At 55.6% G+C, this 20401-nt stretch overlaps 2 protein-coding genes across 2 annotated transcripts; both read left to right on the top strand.

Moving 5' to 3' along the window:
• Positions 1-219: 219 nt before the first annotated feature.
• Positions 220-3838, top strand: LOC138120335 (maestro heat-like repeat-containing protein family member 7). The gene is made up of 11 exons (XM_069032915.1): positions 220-297; positions 405-554; positions 746-900; positions 1115-1358; positions 1436-1570; positions 1776-1952; positions 2160-2315; positions 2786-2887; positions 3177-3279; positions 3565-3624; positions 3702-3838. The coding sequence occupies exons 1-11, from the start codon at positions 220-222 to the stop codon at positions 3836-3838; spliced, it is 1497 nt and encodes a 498-aa protein (XP_068889016.1).
• A 4940-nt stretch (positions 3839-8778) lies between these two features.
• LOC138120334 (maestro heat-like repeat family member 5) lies at positions 8779-15836 on the top strand. The gene is made up of 18 exons (XM_069032914.1): positions 8779-8908; positions 9349-9428; positions 9606-9728; positions 9871-9950; positions 10049-10169; positions 10490-10579; positions 10935-11039; positions 11256-11421; positions 11871-11965; positions 12403-12552; positions 12744-12898; positions 13221-13356; positions 13434-13568; positions 13774-14313; positions 14784-14885; positions 15175-15277; positions 15563-15622; positions 15700-15836. Exons 1-18 carry the CDS (start codon positions 8779-8781, stop codon positions 15834-15836), a joined length of 2508 nt encoding a protein of 835 aa, XP_068889015.1.
• Positions 15837-20401: the final 4565 nt, after the last annotated feature.

Genomic DNA, 20401 nt, shown 5'->3' with positions numbered 1-20401 from the left:
TATCCATGGCATCAGCAGGGCCTTTGTGTGAGCAAAGGGACCCAGAGTCAGTGGGGCCAGTGGGGCCTCAGTGCCCTGGCAAGAAGGTTCCTGCCATCCCTGAGCAGGGACAACAGACGGGCTGCACTCCGGTGTCCCGGCAGCAGCTCCAGCCCCAGCAGGAGCTCCAGCCCTCCTGGCCCCCAGCAAGACCCTGCTTCTCTGTAGGGCCAGCACGCCATGCCCATGAGCCCTCCTCACCAATGTGGAGGCTCCTTTCTCCTCCCCCTCTCCCACGCAGGGACTGCAGGCACTGCTGTCAGCTTTCCTGAGGGATCTGCTGCCAGCACTGCCAGGAACCTCTGCCCAGCCAAGCAGCAGCACCAGGGCACTCAGGGGCATGCCTGCCTTCCTTCCTGCCATAGGCCTTTGGAAGATACCTCCACTCTAGCGAGAGGACAGACGTCATCCTCGAGGCCATTGGGGCGTTGAGAGATGCCAGCATCCTTGACGAGGAGGTGCCCAGCAGCATGCTGGATGTGGCCATGAGAGACCCAGACTCCTGGCTGATGGATGTAAGTGCCCTGGGGCTGGACTGCCATCTTCAGCCCTGTCAGGCCTTGTTCCTCCCTCCATCCCTTCCTCACAAATCCAGGGGACTTGGGCATCTGAAGCCACCTGAAGGTGGCAGAGAGGAATGGCAAGGGCAGCTGAGGCCATGGCTGCACTCCAGGGGCAGTGCCATGCTCACCTGTTTGCTCTCCAGGTGCCCAGGATAGTGAGCTGCATCCTTGAAACCCTGCCATCCATCACCACGGAGTCAGGCTGTAAGAAAGTGGAGTCACTGTTTCTCCTGATGACCAATGAGTATGGCTCAGCAGTGGTCATCAGCCTGTGTGAGATGGCTCTTCAGGGAGACAGGTACTGGGCCTGACAATCTGAAGGGCTTGCTCCATGTGGGGAGTGGGACCCCAAGACTTTGTGTCTGCCAGATCCAAGGAATGCTGCAGGACTTCCCATGGAGCCAGGCTCTCCATCCCACAAACCTTTCCAGCTCTCTGGCTGGGCCCGCAGCAGCCAAAGGCAGCCAAGCCAGTCCAGAGCCAGCTTGGTGCTCCCACAACTCCCCCTCTAGCCTGTCAGGCCTCCCAGGCAGGGCCCCTGGAGACCCCCAGCATGGGCTCTGCTCTGTGGGGCTGGTCCTGGCCATGGCGCTGTGGCTGAGGCAGCCCCTGGCTTCCAGCACTGTGCAGGAACTGTGCGACACTCTGTCCTCCATGCCCGAGATTTTGGACAAGGTCCTAACGGAACTGGCTACCTTGCTCCACAACCAGTGGTGCAACCCTCGCGGAGAAGGCCCCGGCGTCTCTCACAGAGCCGTGAGTTGCCAGGAAAGGCCCTGATCCCTGGCCATGAGCCCTCTGCCAGCGCCTCATGGCTCTGTTTGTTCCTGCAGTCGTTCTCGGGGCAGATTGACGTGGAGGAGTTGGGTGACGAGCCCAACGTCTGGAGCGATCAGGAGCATCCCGATGTGGTGATGGCCTTCCTGTTGCTGGAAGTCCTCGCTGGGCTGTCAGAGAGAGCTGAGATGGTGAGCAGGCTGATGGTGGGGCAGCCACGTCAGCAGCCAGGGCCTGGGGCTGAGTGCAAGGCAGTGGCTTGGCCTGGGCTGGGAGTCAGGGTGTGGGGTGACTGCTTCAAGGACCCTCCCTGCTGTGGTGGGGCCTGGGGTGGCTGCCCTGGGAGGCCTCCAGACAAAGCCTTTTCAGAAAATGGAAATTCTCTTCTTCGGAAAGGCAAGAAAAGTGGACGCCTTCCTGCCAAGCATGATGAAGATACTGGAAGTTGGCAGTGAAGATGAAAAGCTGAAGATCACTGTGGTCCTCCGAAATATCCTGGGTCAGCTGAAAAAGGCAAAGGCCAGCTCCATCGCCCTGATGCTGGTGGGGAAGGTGCTGCCCCTCTTTGACTCGGTGAGGCTGATGTGGGAGCCTGAGCCCTGCAGCCCTGCCCTGAAAGCAGTGCTCAGAGCAGGCTCAGCTCTCCTGGAATGGATTCTGGGCTTTGCAGCCAAACGCTGCTCCTGCCTGCTCTGGAATCTGACCCTGGAGCATCGCCCTCACCGCAGCCACGGGCAGGGAGCCGCTGTTCCAAAGCTCACTTTTCCTCCTTCCCGCCAGGAGTGCAGCCAGCTGCGAGAGCTCTCCCTGTGGCTCTTCAGAGACCTGCTGAAGTCTGTGTTGAGTAGGGATGAGAAGAAGATGAGGAGGGAGATGCAGAGTGCTCTGGTCCCGCTTCTCTTCCGTCTGAACGACCATCTCCCCAGCGTGGCTAAGGTTTGGATTTCAAGGCTGAGCACTGGTATGGGGGGACTGCCACCTCCCAGGGATCCCAGGGACTTGGGCAAGGGCTGCTGGCAGCGGGCAGGGCTCCCCCAGTGCAGCCCCTGGGTAGGGTCCCTGTGGAACCAGCACAAGCAGGGCTGGACAAGGTGGCCCGGCCATTTTCAACACCGGCCCTGCCTGCTCCAGCAGGGCTCTGCAGCAGCCCGTGGCCACTGAGGCAGCACCTGAGGCCTGAACATATGTGCTCCCAGAAGCCCAGAGGTTTCTCAGCTTTCCTACAAGTATCAGAGGCCAGGGCTTCAAGGCTCAGGCAGTCACCCAGGGCTGTCCCCAAGAGACTTCAAGACATTTGGGCTAGGACAAGTCACAGCTTCCTAAGGGCAGAATCACGGCAGGAGTAGAGCCAAGAGGTCTCTTTGCCCAGGCCCTGGCGCCACCTCTGAGATCATGCTGTCCTGCAGGCCTCCAGGGAAGCCCTGTTTGCTGCTGCAGAGCTTCTCAAATGGAAGCAGCTCAAGCACCTGCTGCAGAGAGAGCGCATGTGGGAGCTTGGAGAATGCTTGGTAAGGACAAGCCCCAGGGCCCAGGCTGGGTGAGGGCTGTCCCTGCTCTATGTCTGTCAGGGGAACAGAGCCTGTTCCGAGTGCTGCTGGCAGGACTGGGCAGGACCTGGAGGACCTTGTTCCTGTCCTCGAGAACAGAGCCCCAGAGGCTCCTGTCCAGGCCCCTCTCCCTTCCCTGTACCCAGCAAGAGGGAGGGCTCAGCAGTGAGGGGTGCTGGCAGGAGGGACTGCTCCAGCCAGCTGGGGGACTCTGTGACAATCCTGGAGACATTTCTGGTGCTCCCTGCAGCTGCTGAGGAGGAGCAGCAGGGCTGAAGAGTACATTCATCAGAGCCTGCCCTACCTGAGGGACCCTCAGTCCTCCGTGCGCCTGGCGGCCGTCAGGTTCATCAGTGAGTCACAGCCCCTGGCCCCTTTTGGGCCAGCCTGGCCACTTCCTTGCCACTGCACTGGCAGCAAGCAGCAACCCTGTGGCAAGCCCAACCACCCCATGCCGAGCCTCAGCCTCCCTCTGCCCCTTGCCACAAGCTGGGCTTGGTGACCGCCTTGCTCAGCCGCACTCCCTTTGGCTGCTGGTGGCCCCTGGGTCAGCCCTGCAGAGTGGGAGGGCAGCAGGGCCAGGGCTCACACTGCTGGGAGCACAGCAGGAGCAGGGAATGACGGAGCTTTCTTCCCAGGGAGCGCCACGACACACATGAGGAACCGGGATTCGGAGACTCAGGCTGACATCCTCAGTGGTGAGTGCTCTGCAGGGAACCCGCAGGGGCTCTGCACACACGTGGCTTCACCTTGGCTCTGTTTCTTTTGGTCACAGCCCTTCAGCCCTTGGAGACAGACAGGGATATCTCGATCAGTTCCATGGCAGCCCACACTGGCTTGATCCTGAGAGCTCCAAGGGTGCGGCGAAGATCGTGGGAACTTCTCCAAATGTTGTGCTGCTGGTGCCAGTGAGCTCAGCAGAGTTTTAGTTTTCTGTAGCTGCTGGTGCCAGTGAGCTCAGCAGAGTTGTAGTTTCCTGTAGCTGCTGGTGCCAGTGAGCTCAGCAGAGTTTTAGTTTTCTGTAGCTGCTGGTGCCGGTGAGCTCAGCAGAGTTTGAGTTTTCTGTAGCTGCTGGTGCCGGTGAGCTCAGCAGAGTTTGAGTTTTCTGTAGCTGCTGGTGCCAGTGAGCTCAGCAGAGTTGTAGTTTTCTGTAGATTAATTAATAAAGATGGAAAAACACATCCAAGCCCATGGTATCCTTCATTTGTGTAGTGCCCTGAGTGTGCGGAGCAGACTGTGTCCTTCTCAGCCTGTCCCGCAGGCAGTGGGATGCTTCCTCCTCACATCCCTGCCATCCCAAAATGCCCCACTTGGCCCTAAAATTGCAGGCACAGGCCCCCAGATTTTGTGCAGAGGGCCTCAGATTGCATCCCTGATACCCCAAAATGCCCCCATGGGCCTTGAATTGTATCTGCAGGGCCCCACAGTGTCACTGACAGACTCCAAATTCCATTCCCTGTATTCCAAAATGCCCCGCAGAGAGCTGGAGTACAGCTGTGGGGCCCCAAACGATCCCTGGCAGCCCCGCGAGGTATGGAATGATGAGGGAATTCAGCCCTGAGGGGACCTCAGCGCATCCCAGAGCGGATCCCTGGGAAGTGCCAGGGCCTTGGAGCTGGGAATGAGTGAAGCGCTCTGTTCTAAATGGGCCATCTCCGATTTCCACCAAAACAAGGCTCATCCACGCGCGCTGGGGAAAGCCTCCAGCTCCTCACCACACATCGAGAACAACGAGGAGGTGATGCCATCCCCAGGCGCTGGGAAAAACAGCAGAGAGTCTGACCAGCGAGAAGGGATGGGCAGCCGGGGCACCTGCGGGAGGAACCAGAGCGTGTGCGGGCTGCCGGCTTTGGGCGTCTTTTCACCAGTGCTGCTGTTACCGAAAACCTCCGAAATCGTCGGGATCAAGACTCCCTCTAACACTGTCTTTTGAGTGTTAGAGAGTAAAGCATTGCTTAAGTTTTGGCCAACAGGGGTAGCTGACAAATTCTGGCCTCCACGCTGATGCCAATACAGAACTTTTCCGCTTACTCATACATTTTTAGCAAACAAAGAAATTAATGCTCATTGATTCTAAGTCACATCATTCACTTAATTCATTAGTATTCTATCCTCTACTGGTTTTCTTACTCTTCATGCTACTTTGCTCCACATTCTTTCATCCTTTTATCACCTTTTGCTTTATCACCTTTTTCTTGGGTGGGGAATCTCCAGCTTTCCAGACCTTCATCTCCTCTGTATCTTCTTGCTGATTGTTTTCCCTTGCTGTGCCTCAGCTGTCCTGTAAGTGGTAGAGTCAATCTTGCCAACGAACTTGTGGTGCTTTGTCGCTTAATATTAAATCTGACTTTTGCTCGTACCCTCACCAGTGATTTTTTAAGTGATCTCCAACCCTCTCGTTTGTAACACCCAGGTGAGGGACAGCACCGTGGGGCAGCTGCTCGGGGCTGTCGGGGGACCCCTCGGCTCCCAGCTGGTGAGCTCGGGGGTCCCTGGCAGGTCCCTGCTCTGTCCCCGGTGTCCCTCTCTTGCAGAGCAGGATGGCCATCAAGTGGCTGGTGCTGGGACTGGCACAGGAGTTTTTTATGCCAGACTGCTCCAGGAGAGCCCGCAAAATCCCAGTCCTGTTCTGCAAGGAGTGGCAGGAGTGGCAGGCCAGCAAAGGGCTGCTCCTATCCCAATGGCTGGGCCAAACTCAAATCAGTAGCTGAGGGTTCATCTGCTTTTCCTCTCCTGTGCTTGCCCAGGAAAGCTGCTGCTCCAGGTGTAAAGCAAAGCGAGGACAATCCCTGTCCTGAGCAGCTACTGCCTGCTCTGGAAATTGGTTTTGTTAGAGTTGAGCTGCTAAGGACTTCCACCCGCTCAAATAATTGATTCATATCTGTATATATATCTATATAATTTTAAAAAAGATATTTCCTTGATTTTACTCCTTTCAGTGCCCTGTCCCGTGTCTTTCTGTTGGGATCTGTACCTTGGTGCTGTGTTTGGGGCCAGCCCCAGCAAGCAGAGATGCCTCCCAGGCCCAGGGACAACCAGGAGGAGGCTGGAGGATCCCGAGGGGGTGGGATCCCCCTCAGGAAGGGGATGCCTGGCTCATGCCTGGCTCATGCCCTGTCTGTGCCAGCTGTGACACAGGGCCCAGCCATGCCAGGGGACCCATGCCTGGCAGTGGCTGCACAGAGCTGTGCACTGCGTGTGCCCCAGTTTATTGTTTTCTATGAGAAAAGAGACCACATTTTAATCTTTAAAAACAAAACCCCAAACCAAATCCCACACTAATGGAGACAGAGATTTTGCCCTTCAGTCTTCTCCAGGCTTGCAGGAAAGCAGCTGTTAGAGAGAAACACTAAAAAAAATAACCTGCAAATGGGAAGACAGAGTTCTCAAAGGATCTCCTGTGTACCTGATGCTAGGGGTGTTTGACCCTAAATTGACTCTCAATTAGACAGAGATGGATCTGATGGGTGGACTGTAAGATGGATAATGTGAGGAATGAGACAACTCTTAGTAAAAATTAAAGTAATTTATTAAAACAGAAAAATTGAAAAATTACAGAAATTAGAAAACTATAAAAATTTGGGATCCTAGTGGCTCAGGAGGTATGCCTCAGGAGCGCAGGGATTCGAGATCTTCAGGCTTTAACAGCACTGGACCTCTGGTGGAAGAACTTGCAGTGCTGGGCTGACTTTTAGCTAATCCAAATGTCAAAGCTAAAAATTATTAAAAGCTCCTTAAAAGGAGTAAGGCTTAAGTACCCAGCACTGGTGTCCACTACAGCTGATCTGCAGGGGGCTCGGCTCTGCTCTGCTCTGAGGGATGCCTCGTTGTTTTATAGTGCCTTTGCTCCGCCCCAGCCCGCCCACAGCCCGCCCATAGCACACCCCTTTGGTCCAAAGTGATTGGGGCTTTCTTTTTAACAGATCATCTCTGTCACCAATGGCTCGTCGTTGTCAGGGGGGTGGTACCAGCTGAAGTAAGGGTGGTAACATGCCCTCATTAAGATTCAGGTTGCTATGGAGCTTACTTGCAGAATAACGGCTATGGGGCTAAAAATAGCAATTGGCTGTTAGGACTGGGGTTTTGGAGTTAGTCCCGAGACTAAAGTGCAAAGCAAAAACTTAAAAACATACTAAAATACATCTAATACCTCCCAAACCATCCACAAAAGCAGACAATGAACATAGGAGAAACAACTCTTACAGTGTACAAGTGGTTTAAAGTTTGAAAAAGGGATTTTTAACCAGGAAACTTTTAACTGGGAATTTTAACTGGGACTAGTGCAAATGCACTGTCTTGAACAAGTGAAAACACTAATAATGAAGCTTGATAGTGAAAACCATAATAATAAGGCTTTGATTTTGGTACCTGGGTTGATGGGTTAACTTTATCACTCAATTAAAAGAACTGTTTAACTCAAAATAAACTAATTAAGGCACTTAACATGCAAAGACCAAGCTAATTAGGGATTTCATGTATGACAGATAAGAAAGTGGTTGGACGGTCACTTCCACAGGGCCATGGTCAATGGCTCAGAGTCCTGATGGACATCAGTGTCCCGTGGTGTCCCTCAGGGGTCTGTGCTGGGACCAGAGCTATTTAACACCTTCATTAAAGACAGATGAGGGGATTGAGTGCACCCTTAGTAGGTTTGCAGGTGACACCAAGCTGAGGGTGCAGGGACACCCCTGAGGACGGGGCCATGCAGAGGGACCTTTTGATGTGCTCTAGAGGTCCCAGTTTGCCCCCGGTCCCCGCAGCACCTGCAGCAACTCAGGCTGCTCAGCTGGGCTGGACCAGAGGACAACAGCTCCCAGCATGATGAGGACCACAGCATTATCCTGGTGGTTGCCACCCTCCCATCTGCACTCCTACACCCCCACAGAGAGGTCAGGCTCTGCAGTATCCTGGAAGGAAAGGGATGTCCTGAAGGCACATGGGAGTGTCTGAACACGGGGCTCTGGGGTGCATGGGAGGGCACCAGGGATGTCCCGAGGGGATGTGAGGGCAGAGGGAGGTCTGGAGGCACCCTGAAAGCAGCCAGGTGCCCAAGGCTATGCCAGGCCTGTGCCCTGGGGAACAGCTTGCCCTTCCCTGCCTGGGTGGTGGCTCACTGGCACCTGTTGCTGGGGACAGGTTCCATGTCAACAAGCACTGGAACCCGCTGCTAGAGGCAGCTGCTGTGTCACAGCGGGGCCCTCTGTGACACCCCAGCGCAGCATGCGTGGGCAGCATGCCTGCTGCCCACGGTGGATGGTGACAGGCAGGAGCTTGGAGCTGACAAGGAGCCCCTGAGTGCAGCCTGTCTTGCCCCATCACCCCTGGTAGCCCTGTTGGTGCCTTGAGAGGCCACCTAGAAACAAGAAACTAGACAGGAGTAAAGGAATAAGGTAGGTGTTTATTTAAAAGGCCTTCAAAGGTACCCCTGGGGAGCCAGAGGCCACTGCCCAGATGGACCCCAAGATGGACAGCAGGTCACGAGCTCTTCACACTTTTCTAGGTTTGGTTCATTTACATCTCAGGGTTAATTCTCCAGTTAAAGCTTCGGTTTAATGATGTAGTTCCCCTCAGCTTGCCCCCCTCTCAGAGGCCTTTGGTTTGTACTTTTTGGGCCTAGGACGCTCTGAGTGTCCTTGAAGAGCAGGCCTGGACAGGCTTTGTTATGTCTGCCTGGCATGAGAGAGCAGAAATTAACAGGCTACAGGAAAGTTCAGACTTACACACTGGGCAGTGCAGGATTTGAAAACGAGAAAAGTTAAAACCTAAGGCATCACTGTGGGGCTCAAGTGTTTTACCAAAGATTCCCACGACACCACCCACCCCAGCATCTCCCATATTGTCTGTCCTAAAGGATGGAGAAGAGACCCCCTGCCTCCCCCAGGGAGGCCTGGGGGGAGGACAGCTCTTCCGAGGAGAGCAGCTCTTTACACCTCCAGCCCTTGTCCTTCTACGACACGACCACGATGCAGCCACTGCAGATTGGTGAGCGAGGGGCCCCGTGGGGCTGGGCAGGGCTGGGGCCCACCAGCACACCCTGAATGAGGCCAGGATCACGTTTTCCTGGCACGATGACAACAACAGTCCTGGGGGACAGGCACGATGTCACCTGAATGCCAGGGCAGCTCAGGGCTGGAGGCCAGCCCCAGCACAGCCTCTCCCAAGACAAAACAGCAGAGGGGCTCCAGGGTGTGGGCAGGGAGGGGCAGTGGGGCTCTGGACCTTTCCTGCCCAGCAGCCCAGGGCACTGGGGCCTTCCCAGCTCCAGCAGAGCAGCTCCTCTGCTGGCTGCCTCCAGCCACAAACTGCACAGGAAAAAGGCCGTGCCAGGGGCATGGGCACGGGTCTGGGTGGAGGGTAGGTCTCCTTGGCTCTCTCCTGTGGCCAGAGCCTCTGCAGCCCTCCCTGCTCTTCCCCTCTGGCAGATGCCAGCTGGTTGCCCATATATGAAGAAGCAGAGGAAGCTGTGGACTTCATCATGGCCTTTGTCAGCAGCCTTGACAAGGTAATTGTGGCCAGTGGGACAGTGGCTGTGCTGGCGATTGCTGGCAGGGCCTTTGCTGGGCTGTGGAGGGCTGCTGCCTGGGCAGAGCTGCCTTTCTCACAGGGCAGTGCTCTGGTCCTGCTGGCTGTGTCCACCCTGCCACACTCCCCATTTGTGTCTCTGTCCCCTGGCTGCCAGGACGCCCACAAGTTCACATTTCTGAAGAGCGTCTACGTGATGTGCAAAACCGCCTTGAAACGTGGCTTGACCCAGGGCCTGGATTTATTCTGCCAAACGTGCGAAGTGGTGGAGAACATCAAGGTGGGGGGACACCTGGTGTTTTGGGCATGGGGATAAGCACCCCTGGCACTGGGACCCTGTGTGGACAGCACTTGGGTGGGGCAGGCACTGGAGGCACTGGGTGCTAGCAGCTGCCAGGTCCCATCCTGGTTGTGTTCTGCAGGACATCCTGGAAAAGGAGCCAAGGGACCATCTGTCCTCACGGGTTCGGTACCTCTCCATGATTGCCATTGATGAATTAAGGTGGGCCCCCTGCCCCAGAGCTCCGAGGCCTCCTGCACAAGGCCTCGAGGGGCTGCTCCCAGCACCAGTGGCCAACTGGCTCTCCTCTGTCCTTGCAGTTTGGTGGAGAATGTGCTGGAGGGCAAAACCAAGAGCCTCCTCTCTGCGTGTTTCTCAAGTGTCTTCTGCCTTCCCCCAGAAAGGGAAATGCCACGCTCAGGTGCTTCCCTCTACATCAAGGTAAGTGCTGGGTGAGCTCCAGCAGTCTCCAGTCCTTCTGGGCAGCTCCCTGGTCACCCTGTGCTGCCCCATGACCAGAGACCTGAGGCAGGGTGAGGTCCTGCTGTTGCTTTCCCCCCCTTGTGGCTCTGTCCCCTTCCCACGGGCCTGGCTGTGTCCTGTGCCACAGGCTGCTCTGTCCCCAGCAGTTTGTGTATCCCTGTGTCTGTCCGGGGCAGTTCAGGTTTCCTCCTCAGGCACTGAGAGTTCAGATCAGTCTCCTGGGCATGGGGGAAAGAACAGCACAATCCCAGGCACTGCTCTCTCTGTCCTCTTTGCAGACCCTGAAGGCCATGGACACAATGCTGAGGACATTGGTGCTCAGCTTTCCTGTCTCCAGAGTCAGCCAGGAGCTGCAGGACATCTTTGAGGTCTGGCACAGGCAGAGAGGGGGTCCCAGGGCAGCTCCTCACCCTGGAGGGGAGGAGCTGCCCAGTCCAGTGCTGAGCAGGCAGAGCGTGGTGTGGGGAGGATGCTCACCTCCTGTGAGGAAGCAGGGGCTGGCACCAGGCTCCTCTGAGGCACAGTGGCTGCAGAGGGTGGCACCTTCCCGGCCAAAAGGTTGTCCTGGGAGCTTTGTCCAGGCCTCTGAGGGACCCCAGGGATAGGCACCCCTCTGCAGGCTTTGTGTGAGGTCAGAGGAAGCCTTGAGGGATGATGCAAGTCTGGCCCAGGAGCAGAGCTGTGTTTGCTTCTGGTGCTCACCAGCAGCTTCTCTCATCCCAGATGCTGCTGGACTTCACCAGGTCGGAGAGAGAAGTTGTGCAGGAGAGGGCTGTGGGGAGGATTGGTGTCCTTACCTATTTGATGTCCAACTATTGCAGGCTGAAGGTAAGGACCAGGCACCTTCCAGCCAGGCCATCTCCCCTCCCTGCCACTCTCCATGCCAGGGCTGCTGCCCAGCTGGTTTTGCTCCAAGAGGTGGGGCCATAGAGCCCTGCAAAGCTCAGATTCACCGGGAATCCAGCCCTGGGCACACTCTTGGGTACAAGTCTTCGGCACTAACTTCCTTCTCTTAGCCCTTCTTCTCATGCCTCCCTCATCCAGGCCTCTGTCAACTTTGGAAGAGACAGTTCTGGACCTGTCTGCCCTAAAGACATCTCAATCCCAGTCCTGGGAAAGCTGCTGGGACGTCTCCTTCTTTTCCGATATTCCAGTGAACAAACAAGCTACACAGCCTTCCATGCTCTTTTTTCCCTCGCTGAATTCCTCTGTAAGTAAAAAAGCAAGAGCAGCTGTGGCCTTCACACCTGTGCACACAGAGCTCTCTTGCCATACCTGCTGCCTGACCTCCTTTGCCCCTCCCAGCTGCTTCCTGTAGCATCCCAGCTGTCACTTTGCTGCAGAAGCTGAGTGCTCACCTCCAATCCCAGATCTGTTTGTTCCTGCTCCCTTTCCTCCCCTTCCTTTCAGGACCTTGAAGCCCACTGGCTTGTGGCCCCCACAGCCAAAGCTACAATTGACTCCCAGGTCCCAAAGCCAAGCCTTCCCCGTTAGAGAAGAGCAGATCCAGCACCATGGCTGCTCCCTCTTGCCTGTAGCAGGAAGCTCTTGCTGATGCCCTCCAGAAATCTTGCCTGATTCTGTCCCGCTCTCTTGCAAGCAGATCTCAGGGTGGTTTGATGAGCTTACTGACTTTTCTATGTTTGCCCTGCTGTTTAGACAAGTCAAGGCCAATGGACAGGTCAGGCCAGCTTGTTTGGAAAGCTGTGACCACCTCCTCGCTGTGTTCCCTGAGCACCAAGGACTGTACCCAGGTAAAGAGCCCCCCTCCTCTTTGTGGGGACTCTTGTCCATGGCATCAGCAGGGCCTTTGTGTGAGCAAAGGGACCCAGAGTCAGTGGGGCCAGTGGGGCCTCAGTGCCCTGGCAAGAAGGTTCCTGCCATCCCTGAGCAGGGACAACAGACGGGCTGCACTCCGGTGTCCCGGCAGCAGCTCCAGCCCCAGCAGGAGCTCCAGCCCTCCTGGCCCCCAGCAAGACCCTGCTTCTCTGTAGGGCCAGCACGCCATGCCCATGAGCCCTCCTCGCCAATGTGGAGGCTCCTTTCTCCTCCCCCTCTCCCACGCAGGGACTGCAGGCACTGCTGTCAGCTTTCCTGAGGGATCTGCTGCCAGCACTGCCAGGAACCTCTGCCCAGCCAAGCAGCAGCACCAGGGCACTCAGGGGCATGCCTGCCTTCCTTCCTGCCATAGGCCTTTGGAAGATACCTCCACTCTAGCGAGAGGACAGACGTCATCCTCGAGGCCATTGGGGCGTTGAGAGATGCCAGCATCCTTGACAAGGAGGTGCCCAGCAGCATGCTGGATGTGGCCATGAGAGACCCAGACTCCTGGCTGATGGATGTAAGTGCCCTGGGGCTGGACTGCCATCTTCAGCCCTGTCAGGCCTTGTTCCTCCCTCCATCCCTTCCTCACAAATCCAGGGGACTTGGACATCTGAAGCCACCTGAAGGTGGCAGAGAGGAATGGCAAGGGCAGCTGAGGCCATGGCTGCACTCCAGGGGCAGTGCCATGCTCACCTGTTTGCTCTCCAGGTGCCCAGGATAGTGAGCTGCATCCTTGAAACCCTGCCATACATCACCACGGAGTCAGGCTGTAAGAAAGTGGAGTCACTGTTTCTCCTGATGACCAATGAGTATGGCTCAGCAGTGGTCATCAGCCTGTGTGAGATGGCTCTTCAAGGAGACAGGTACTGGGCCTGACAATCTGAAGGGCTTGCTCCATGTGGGGAGTGGGTCCCCAAGACTTTGTGTCTGCCAGATCCAAGGAATGCTGCAGGACTTCCCATGGAGCCAGGCTCTCCATCCCACAAACCTTTCCAGCTCTCTGGCTGGGCCCGCAGCAGCCAAAGGCAGCCAAGCCAGTCCAGAGCCAGCTTGGTGCTCCCACAACTCCCCCTCAAGCCTGTCAGGCCTCCCAGGCAGGGCCCCTGGAGACCCCCAGCATGGGCTCTGCTCTGTGGGGCTGGTCCTGGCCATGGCGCTGTGGCTGAGGCAGCCCCTGGCTTCCAGCACTGTGCAGGAACTGTGCGACACTCTGTCCTCCATGCCCGAGATTTTGGACAAGGTCCTAACAGAACTGGCTACCTTGCTCCACAACCAGTGGTGCAACCCTCGCGGAGAAGGCCCCGGCGTCTCTCACAGAGCCGTGAGTTGCCAGGAAAGGCCCTGATCCCTGGCCATGAGCCCTCTGCCAGCGCCTCATGGCTCTGTTTGTTCCTGCAGTCGTTCTCGGGGCAGATTGACGTGGAGGAGTTGGGTGACGAGCCCAACGTCTGGAGCGATCAGGAGCATCCCGATGTGGTGATGGCCTTCCTGTTGCTGGAAGTCCTCGCTGGGCTGTCAGAGAGAGCGGAGATGGTGAGCAGGCTGATGTTGGGGCAGCCACGTCAGCAGCCAGGGCCTGGGGCTGAGTGCAAGGCAGTGGCTTGGCCTGGGCTGGGAGTCAGGGTGTGGGGTGACTGCTTCAAGGACCCTCCCTGCTGTGGTGGGGCCTGGGGTGGCTGCCCTGGGAGGCCTCCAGACAAAGCCTTTTCAGAAAATGGAAATTCTCTTCTTCGGAAAGGCAAGAAAAGTGGACGCCTTCCTGCCAAGCATGATGAAGATACTGGAAGTTGGCAGTGAAGATGAAAAGCTGAAGATCACTGTGGTCCTCCGAAATATCCTGGGTCAGCTGAAAAAGGCAAAGGCCAGCTCCATCGCCCTGATGCTGGTGGGGAAGGTGCTGCCCCTCTTTGACTCGGTGAGGCTGATGTGGGAGCCTGAGCCCTGCAGCCCTGCCCTGAAAGCAGTGCTCAGAGCAGGCTCAGCTCTCCTGGAATGGATTCTGGGCTTTGCAGCCAAACGCTGCTCCTGCCTGCTCTGGAATCTGACCCTGGAGCATCGCCCTCACCGCAGCCACGGGCAGGGAGCCGCTGTTCCAAAGCTCACTTTTCCTCCTTCCCGCCAGGAGTGCAGCCAGCTGCGAGAGCTCTCCCTGTGGCTCTTCAGAGACCTGCTGAAGTCTGTGTTGAGTAGGGATGAGAAGAAGATGAGGAGGGAGATGCAGAGTGCTCTGGTCCCGCTTCTCTTCCGTCTGAACGACCATCTCCCCAGCGTGGCTAAGGTTTGGATTTCAAGGCTGAGCACTGGTATGGGGGGACTGCCACCTCCCAGGGATCCCAGGGACTTGGGCAAGGGCTGCTGGCAGCGGGCAGGGCTCCCCCAGTGCAGCCCCTGGGTAGGGTCCCTGTGGAACCAGCACAAGCAGGGCTGGACAAGGTGGCCCGGCCATTTTCAACACCGGCCCTGCCTGCTCCAGCAGGGCTCTGCAGCAGCCCGTGGCCACTGAGGCAGCACCTGAGGCCTGAACATATGTGCTCCCAGAAGCCCAGAGGTTTCTCAGCTTTCCTACAAGTATCAGAGGCCAGGGCTTCAAGGCTCAGGCAGTCACCCAGGGCTGTCCCCAAAAGACTTCAAGACATTTGGGCTAGGACAAGTCACAGCTTCCTAAGGGCAGAATCACGGCAGGAGTAGAGCCAAGAGGTCTCTTTGCCCAGGCCCTGGCGCCACCTCTGAGATCATGCTGTCCTGCAGGCCTCCAGGGAAGCCCTGTTTGCTGCTGCAGAGCTTCTCAAATGGAAGCAGCTCAAGCACCTGCTGCAGAGAGAGCGCATGTGGGAGCTTGGAGAATGCTTGGTAAGGACAAGCCCCAGGGCCCGGGCTGGGTGAGGGCTGTCCCTGCTCTATGTCTGTCAGGGGAACAGAGCCTGTTCCGAGTGCTGCTGGCAGGACTGGGCAGGACCTGGAGGACCTTGTTCCTGTCCTCGAGAACAGAGCCCCAGAGGCTCCTGTCCAGGCCCCTCTCCCTTCCCTGTACCCAGCAAGAGGGAGGGCTCAGCAGTGAGGGGTGCTGGCAGGAGGGACTGCTCCAGCCAGCTGGGGGACTCTGTGACAATCCTGGAGACATTTCTGGTGCTCCCTGCAGCTGCTGAGGAGGAGCAGCAGGGCTGAAGAGTACATTCATCAGAGCCTGCCCTACCTGAGGGACCCTCAGTCCTCCGTGCGCCTGGCGGCCGTCAGGTTCATCAGTGAGTCACAGCCCCTGGCCCCTTTTGGGCCAGCCTGGCCACTGCCTTGCCACTGCACTGGCAGCAAGCAGCAACCCTGTGGCAAGCCCAACCACCCCATGCCGAGCCTCAGCCTCCCTCTGCCCCTTGCCACAAGCTGGGCTTGGTGACCGCCTTGCTCAGCCGCACTCCCTTTGGCTGCTGGTGGCCCCTGGGTCAGCCCTGCAGAGTGGGAGGGCAGCAGGGCCAGGGCTCACACTGCTGGGAGCACAGCAGGAGCAGGGAATGACGGAGCTCTCTTCCCAGGGAGCGCCACGACACACATGAGGAACCGGGATTCGGAGACTCAGGCTGACATCCTCAGCGGTGAGTGCTCTGCAGGGAACCCGCAGGGGCTCTGCACACACGTGGCTTCACCTTGGCTCTGTTTCTTTTGGTCACAGCCCTTCAGCCCTTGGAGACAGACAGGGATATCTCGATCAGTTCCATGGCAGCCCACACTGGCTTGATCCTGAGAGCTCCAAGGGTGCGGCGAAGATCGTGGGAACTTCTCCAAATGTTGTGCTGCTGGTGCCAGTGAGCTCAGCAGAGTTGTAGTTTTCTGTAGCTGCTGGTGCCAGTGAGCTCAGCAGGGTTGTAGTTTTCTGTAGCTGCTGGTGCTGGTGAGCTCAGCAGAGCTGTAGTTTTCTGTAGCTGCTGGTGCCAGTGAGCTCAGCAGAGTTTGAGTTTTCTGGAGCTGCTGGTGCCAGTGAGCTCAGCAGAGCTGTAGTTTTCTGGAGCTGCTGGTGCCAGTGAGCTCAGCAGAGTTTTAGTTTTCTGTAGCTGCTGGTGCCAGTGAGCTCAGCAGAGTTTTAGTTTTCTGTAGCTGCTGGTGCCAGTGAGCTCAGCAGAGTTTTAGTTTCCTGTAGCTGCTGGTGCCAGTGAGCTCAGCAGAGTTGTAGTTTTCTGGAGCTGCTGGTGCCAGTGAGCTCAGCAGAGCTGTAGTTTTCTGGAGCTGCTGGTGCCAGTGAGCTCAGCAGAGTTTTAGTTTTCTGTAGCTGCTGGTGCCAGTGAGCTCAGCAGAGTTTGAGTTTTCTGGAGCTGCTGGTGCCAGTGAGCTCAGCAGAGTTTTAGTTTCCTGTAGCTGCTGGTGCCAGTGAGCTCAGCAGAGTTTTAGTTTTCTGTAGCTGCTGGTGCCAGTGAGCTCAGCAGAGTTGTAGTTTTCTGTAGCTGCTGGTGCCGGTGAGCTCAGCAGAGTTTGAGTTTTCTGTAGATTAATTAATAAAGATGGAAAAACACATCCAAGCCCATGGTATCCTTCATTTGTGTAGTGCCCTGAGTGTGCGGAGCAGACTGTGTCCTTCTCAGCCTGTCCCGCAGGCAGTGGGATGCTTCCTCCTCACATCCCTGCCATCCCAAAATGCCCCACTTGGCCCTAAAATTGCAGGCACAGGCCCCCAGATTTTGTGCAGAGGGCCTCAGATTGCATCCCTGATACTCCAAAATGTCCCCGTGGGCCTTGAATTGTATCTGCAGGGCCCCACAGTGTCATTGACAGACTCCAAATTCCATTCCCTGTATTCCAAAATGCCCCGCGGAGAGCTGGAGTACAGCTGTGGGGCCCCAAACGATCCCTGGCAGCCCTGCGAGGTATGGAATGATGAGGGAATTCAGCCCTGAGGGGACCTCAGCGCATCCCAGAGCGGATCCCTGGGAAGTGCCAGGGCCTTGGAGCTGGGAATGAGTGAAGCGCTCTGTTCTAAATGGGCCATCTCCGATTTCCACCAAAACAAGGCTCATCCACGTGCGCTGGGGAAAGCCTCCAGCTCCTCACCACACATCGAGAACAACGAGGAGGTGATGCCATCCCCAGGCACCGGGAAAAACAGCAGAGAGTCTGACCAGCGAGAAGGGATGGGCAGCCGGGGCACCTGCGGGAGGAACCAGAGCGTGTGCGGGCTGCCGGCTTTGGGCGTCTTTTCACCAGTGCTGCTGTTACCGAAAACCTCCGAAATCGTCGGGATCAAGACTCCCTCTAACACTGTCTTTTGAGTGTTAGAGAGTAAAGCATTGCTTAAGTTTTGGCCAACAGGGGTGGCTGACAAATTCTGGCCTCCACGCTGATGCCAATACAGAACTTTTCCGCTTACTCATACATTTTTAGCAAATAAAGAAATTAATGCTCATTGATTCTAAGTCACATCATTCACTTAATTCATTAGTATTCTATCCTCTACTGGTTTTCTTACTCTTCATGCTACTTTGCACCACATTCTTTCATCCTTTTATCACCTTTTTCTTTACCACCTTTTTCTTGGGTGGGGAATCTCCAGCTTTCCAGACCTTCATCTCCTCTGTATCTTCTTGCTGATTGTTTTCCCTTGCGGTGCCTCAGCTGTCCTGTAAGTGGTAGAGTCAATCTTGCCAACGAACTTGTGGTGCTTTGTCGCTTAATATTAAATCTGACTTTTGCTCGTACCCTCACCAGTGATTTTTAAAGTGATCTCCAACCCTCTCGTTTGTAACACCCAGGTGAGGGACAGCACCGTGGGGCAGCTGCTCGGGGCTGTCGGGGGACCCCTCGGCTCCCAGCTGGTGAGCTCGGGGGTCCCTGGCAGGTCCCTGCTCTGTCCCCGGTGTCCCTCTCTTGCAGAGCAGGATGGCCATCAAGTGGCTGGTGCTGGGACTGGCACAGGAGTTTTTTATGCCAGACTGCTCCAGGAGAGCCCGCAAAATCCCAGTCCTGTTCTGCAAGGAGCGGCAGGAGTGGCAGGCCAGCAAAGGGCTGCTCCTATCCCAATGGCTGGGCCAAACTCAAATCAGTAGCTGAGGGTTCATCTGCTTTTTCTCTCCTGTGCTTGCCCAGGAAAGCTGCTGCTCCAGGTGTAAAGCAAAGCGAGGACAATCCCTGTCCTGAGCAGCTACTGCCTGCTCTGGAAATTGGTTTTGTTAGACTTGAGCTGCTAAGGACTTCCACCTGCTCAAATAATTGATTCATCCCTGTATATATATCTATATAATTTTAAAAAAGATATTTCCTGGATTTTACTCCTTTCAGTGCCCTGTCCCGTGTCTTTCTGTTGAGATCTGTACCTTGGTGCTGTGTTTGGGGCCAGCCCCAGCAAGCAGAGATGCCTCCCAGGCCCAGGGACAACCAGGAGGAGGCTGGAGGATCCCGAGGGGGTGGGATCCCCCTCAGGGAGGGGATGCCTGGCTCATGCCTGGCTCATGCCCTGTCTGTGCCAGCTGTGACACAGGGCCCAGCCATGCCAGGGGACCCATGCCTGGCAGTGGCTGCACAGAGCTGTGCACTGCGTGTGCCCCAGTTTATTGTTTTCTATGAGAAAAGAGACCACATTTTAATCTTTAAAAAAACCCAAACCAAATCCCACACTAATGAAGCCTGAGACTTTGCCCTTCAGGCTTCTCCAGGCTTGCAGGAAAGCAGCTGTTAGAGAGAAACACTAAAAAAATAACCTGCAAATGGGAAGACAGAGTTCTCAAAGGATCTCCTGTGTACCTGATGCTAGGGGTGTTTGACCCTAAACTGACTCTAAATTAGACAGAGATGGATCTGATGGGTGGACTGTAAGATGGATAATGTGAGGAATAAGACAACTCTTAGTAAAAAATAAAGTAATTTATTAAAACAGAAAAATTGAAAAATTACAGAAATTAAAAAAATATAAACATTTGGGATCCTAGTGGCTCAGGAGGTATGCCCCAGGAGTGCAGGGATTCGAGATCTTCAGGCTTTAACAGCACTGGACCTCTGGTGGAAGAACTTGCAGTGCTGGGCTGACTTTTAGCTAATCCAAATGTCAAAGCTAAAAATTATTAAAAGCTCCTTAAAAGGAGTAAGGCTTAAGTACCCAGCACTGGTGTCCACTACAGCTGATCTGCAGGGGGCTCGGCTCTGCTCTGAGGGATGCCTCGTTGTTTTATAGTGCCTTTGCTCCGCCCCAGCCCGCCCACAGCCCGCCCATAGCACACCCCTTTGGTCCAAAGTGATTGGGGCTTTCTTTTTAACAGATCATCTCTGTCACCAATGGCTCGTCGTTGTCAGGGGGGTGGTACCAGCTGAAGTAAGGGTGGTAACATGCCCTCATTAAGATTCAGGTTGCTATGGAGCTTACTTGCAGAATAACGGCTATGGGGCTAAAAATAGCAATTGGCTGTTAGGACTGGGGTTTTGGAGTTAGTCCCGAGACTAAAGTGCAAAGCAAAAACTTAAAAACATACTAAAATACATCTAATACCTCCCAAACCATCCACAAAAGCAGACAATGAACATAGGAGAAACAACTCTTACAGTGTACAAGTGGTTTAAAGTTTGAAAAAGGGATTTTTAACCAGGAAACTTTTAACTGGGAATTTTAACTGGGACTAGTGCAAATGCAGTGTCTTGAACAAGTGAAAACACTAATAATGAAGCTTGATAGTGAAAACCATAATAATAAGGCTTGATTTTGGTACCTGGGTTGATGGGTTAACTTTATCACTCAATTAAAAGAACTGTTTAACTCAAAATAAACTAATTAAGGCACTTAACATGCAAAGACCAAGCTAATTAGGGATTTCATGTATGACAGATAAGAAAGTGGTTGGACGGTCACTTCCACAGGGCCATGGTCAATGGCTCAGAGTCCTGATGGACATCAGTGTCCCGTGGTGTCCCTCAGGGGTCTGTGCTGGGACCAGAGCTATTTAACACCTTCATTAAAGACAGATGAGGGGATTGAGTGCACCCTTAGTAGGTTTGCAGGTGACACCAAGCTGAGGGTGCAGGGACACCCCTGAGGACGGGGCCATGCAGAGGGACCTTTTGATGTGCTCTAGAGGTCCCAGTTTGCCCCCGGTCCCCGCAGCACCTGCAGCAACTCAGGCTGCTCAGCTGGGCTGGACCAGAGGACAACAGCTCCCAGCATGATGAGGACCACAGCATTATCCTGGTGGTTGCCACCCTCCCATCTGCACTCCTACACCCCCACAGAGAGGTCAGGCTCTGCAGTATCCCGGAAGGAAAGGGATGTCCTGAAGGCACATGGGAGTGTCTGAACACGGGGCTCTGGGGTGCATGGGAGGGCACCAGGGATGTCCCGAGGGGATGTGAGGGCAGAGGGAGGTCTGGAGGCACCCTGAAAGCAGCCAGGTGCCCAAGGCTAT

Source organism: Aphelocoma coerulescens, chromosome 18 (genome assembly GCF_041296385.1).
Source record: "Aphelocoma coerulescens isolate FSJ_1873_10779 chromosome 18, UR_Acoe_1.0, whole genome shotgun sequence".
Classification (NCBI taxonomy): domain Eukaryota; kingdom Metazoa; phylum Chordata; class Aves; order Passeriformes; family Corvidae; genus Aphelocoma; species Aphelocoma coerulescens.
The sequence above is the reverse complement of the archived record's forward strand: the minus strand, read 5'-3'. Positions and strand labels throughout refer to the sequence as shown.

Excerpts from the sequence above, each read along its gene's own strand:
- LOC138120334 (XM_069032914.1), top strand. The coding sequence starts at position 8,779 with ATGGAGAAGAGACCCCCTGCCTCCCCCAGGGAGGCCTGGGGGGAGGAC. Across the intron at positions 12,899-13,220 it reads ATGGCTCTTCAAGGAGACAG|CACTGTGCAGGAACTGTGCG; the intron begins GTACTGGGCCTG and ends CCTGGCTTCCAG. Across the intron at positions 15,623-15,699 it reads TCAGGCTGACATCCTCAGCG|CCCTTCAGCCCTTGGAGACA; the intron begins GTGAGTGCTCTG and ends TTTTGGTCACAG.
- LOC138120335 (XM_069032915.1), top strand. The coding sequence starts at position 220 with ATGCCCATGAGCCCTCCTCACCAATGTGGAGGCTCCTTTCTCCTCCCC. Across the intron at positions 298-404 it reads CAGGGACTGCAGGCACTGCT|GCCTTTGGAAGATACCTCCA; the intron begins GTCAGCTTTCCT and ends TTCCTGCCATAG. Across the intron at positions 3,280-3,564 it reads GGCGGCCGTCAGGTTCATCA|GGAGCGCCACGACACACATG; the intron begins GTGAGTCACAGC and ends CTTTCTTCCCAG.